Source organism: Terrapene carolina, unplaced genomic scaffold, assembly GCF_002925995.2.
Source record: "Terrapene carolina triunguis isolate 2854851 unplaced genomic scaffold, T_m_triunguis-2.0 Scaffold461, whole genome shotgun sequence".
NCBI lineage: Eukaryota > Metazoa > Chordata > Testudines > Emydidae > Terrapene > Terrapene triunguis.
The window spans coordinates 206,397-209,638 of NW_020664812.1; the positions used below are offsets into that span (position 1 = coordinate 206,397).

Consider the following 3,242-nt stretch of genomic DNA (forward strand, 5'->3'; position numbering starts at 1 on the left):
CGTAGCTCCATTGGAGTCAATGGGGCCAGATCCCAGCTGGGGTCAATTAGCCATACCTCCATTGGAGTCAGTGGATCTGTGCCAGTTTACACCAGTTGAGGGTCTTACACCAAGTTTTCTTGTCTTGCACCTTGTTCCCCGCTCATGATCTCTTGTTTTTCTGTCATTGCCCAGGGCGGTTCCCAGCCATCATGCAGTGTGCAGATGTCTATAGCGTCAGCCAGGACAGCTGCCAGGAAAGTTACTGGGGCAAGATCACGGAGAATATGCTGTGTGCTGGCGTGGAACAGGGCGGCATAGGTACATGCCAGGTAAGGGGGCATCCCGGAGAACGGGGTAGGTGCTGGGTGTAGGAACTCACACAGCTCAATACTCTTTATCCCCACAACCTCCTAACCCTTCTCAGCCTGCTACTGAGGGGCCGTCGTCACTCAGCCCCTGGCCCCAGCCAGCCATGGAAGAGCAGCCGATCTGCCCTCTGGCCACACCGAGCCCTAAGTGCTGGGCTTCATTCAGCTTCCGGGCCTGACAAAGGTGCTGAAACAGTTTCTATAGTGGGGGGCTGAGAGCCATTGAACAAAATTGTAAACCCTGTACATGATGGAAACCACTTCAAGCCAGGGGGTGATGCCGCACGCCCAGCACCTCTAGTTCTAGCACCTCTGGGCCTGATCCCCAGCTCAGATGTAGGAAGTCCGGACCACCTGAACCCATTTCTGCTCTTTAAACCCTTCCTGTGGGTGATGTGTGTGTGTGTGTGTGTTTGTGTGTGTGTGTCCCTGATGCCCCCTGCTGGAGGGGATGAACCCTGTATGTGTGTGTGTGTGTTGTGTGTTTATGGGTGTGTCCCTGTTGCCCCATGCTGGAGGTGATGAGCCCTGCTGTGTGCACGTGTGTGTGTGTGTCGCTGACGCCCCCTGCTGGAGAGGATGAGCCCTGCTCTGTGTGTGCACATGTGGGGCATGGCTGTGTTTGCTGATTGCTCCGTGTTGTCTCTCACTGCAGGGTGATTCAGGAGGCCCACTGGTCTGCAACGGGCAGCTGCAGGGCGTGGTCTCCTGGGGGAAGTCTGTCTGTGCCCTGCCGGGACAGCCTGGGGTCTACGCCAATGTCTGCAAAGCTGCCCAGTGGGTGAGGAGCACCATAAGGAGGAGGCTCGCCAGATCAGACTGAGAGATCACAGCACGTCACGCCTGCCACAATTACCCACCAAACGCACGCCCCAGCCACGCCTCTCCTCATCTCGCCGCGGCACCCGGGGGGGTGCTGAATGGGGTGGGGGGAGCTGGCCTGGGTGCGAATGGGATGGGGGAGCCGTAGCCCAAAGCAGCCAATGGTTATGAGCCAGGCCTGACAAATTCCTGAGGTTGGGTTAGAAATGTGTGACTGGTTTAAAAGGCATGAATCAGTGTGAAGACTGTGAGATTGCTTTAATAATCATGAGATTGGTTTAAAATGGAGAGATTGGCTTAGCCGTCGTGAATCAAAATTCATGAAATTCACAGGATTGCTTCAAAAATCGAGAGGTTGACTTTAAAAATCATGAGATTTGGTTTAGAATGATGGGATCAGCTTGAAAGCCAGTAGACTGCTTTGGAAACCATGAGATCGCTTTCACAATCGTGAAATCAGCCCGCCGATTGTGAGGTGGGTTTAAAAATCATGAGATTGGACTAAAAATCATGAGACGGGTTTTAAAATGCCATAAATAACGCATAGGTATTTGATTTGGTCTCTTGCATTCGTACGGGCGGCATAAGCGGCTATAACTGCTCTGATGTCACGAAGTCTGACGTCTCACGGAGTTCAAGCTTCATCGTGTGGTGCTACAGCAACATAGCTACAGCGCCTGTGGCATAGACAAGCCCCAGGAGTTCAGGTGCAGCTGATTATCCACCATAACCCCCAAATCTTTCTGAGAGTCACCCCTTCTCCAGGTAGAGTCCCCCATCCTCTAAGTCCGGCGGACATGCATGCATTTACATGTAGCCATTTACATCCCCACGGAGACTCAATGACCCAAATCTCACATCATTTTATGACATGTCTCATAAGGGTGGGTTTGTTTCTTAAAGCCTCGAGCTCCTGGAGTCATGTGATTCCATGAGAATCTGAGCTTTTGTCGAAAAAAGTCACTTTGTAGACTTGGGATTTGGGGAAAGAAAGCTGGGAAACTGACCCTTAGAGGTTCAAAAAACCAGTGAATAAACAAACCCTAGTAGTTTTGGGGTTTGGTTTTCTTTCTACATTTTCTGATTTTTACACCAATCTCACCATTTTGGGTGGGCCCAGACTTACAAATTTTGAACTCTTGGGGTAAGAGATACTAGCGACCACTGACAAGGGGTGGAAGAAGAAGGGTGGCTGACGCCATAGAAGAAGCTGTGACAGAGGAGAGATTGACAAACAGAGAGGCAGTTTGTGCTCATAAACCAGGGCTGAGACTCCCATTCCACGGGAAATTCAGATATTTTGGGGTGGGGGGAAGAATCCGTTGTGAACAGGTATACAAAGCTGAAATTTCTTAATGTCCGATGCAGCCAAAATTCCAAAAGAATTGTTTTGCTCATGTTCAAAAGTTATGGATCTGTAATAAAATCATGTCATTCTTATAATCCTGCATGAAATGATACCCAGTTACTATTGGTGTTGTCAAAGTTCCTTCCCCATTCTGAACTTTAGAGTACAGATATGGGGACCTGCATGTAAACTTCTAAGCTTAACTACCAGCTTAGATCTGGTTTTGCTGCCACCACTCCCAAGTGCTAACTCCCTTCCTTGGGTAGCCTTGAGAGACTCCTCCACCAATTCCCTGGTGAACACCGATCCAAAACCCCTTGGATCTTAAAACAAGGAAAAATCAATCAGGTTCTTAAAAAAGAAGGCTTTTAATTAAAGAAAGAAAGGTAAAAATCATCTCTGTAAAATCAGGATGGAAAATAACTTTACCGGGTAATCAGATTCAAAGAGCCCAGAGGAACCCCCTCTAGCCTTAAGTTCAAAGCTACAGCAAACAGAGATGAACACTCTAGCAAAAGGAACATTTACAAGTTGAGAAAACAAAGATAAACCTAACACGCTGTGACGTTGTGCAGTCTATATGGTTTTATAAAAACATGATAATAAGTGAATATAATGTAACTGGGATAGTTTTAGAAAAAATATGGTAATAAGTGAATATAACGTAACTAGGATATGCTTCATGCAAAAGGACTCTTGTAAGGTATCATTACAAAGCTCAT

General features: G+C 48.1%; 1 protein-coding gene across 1 annotated transcript in view; it reads left to right on the forward strand.

The window, feature by feature from the left end:
* Nucleotides 1-1,173, forward strand: part of LOC112122293 (trypsin-3-like) — a 13,481-nt gene extending 12,308 nt beyond the window's left edge. The window contains exons 4-5 of the mRNA XM_026658555.1: nucleotides 175-311; nucleotides 1,006-1,173. Coding sequence (XP_026514340.1) covers nucleotides 175-311; nucleotides 1,006-1,173 — 305 coding nt within the window. The remainder of the gene's footprint in view (nucleotides 1-174; nucleotides 312-1,005) is intronic.
* The last annotated feature ends 2,069 nt before the right edge of the window (nucleotides 1,174-3,242 follow it).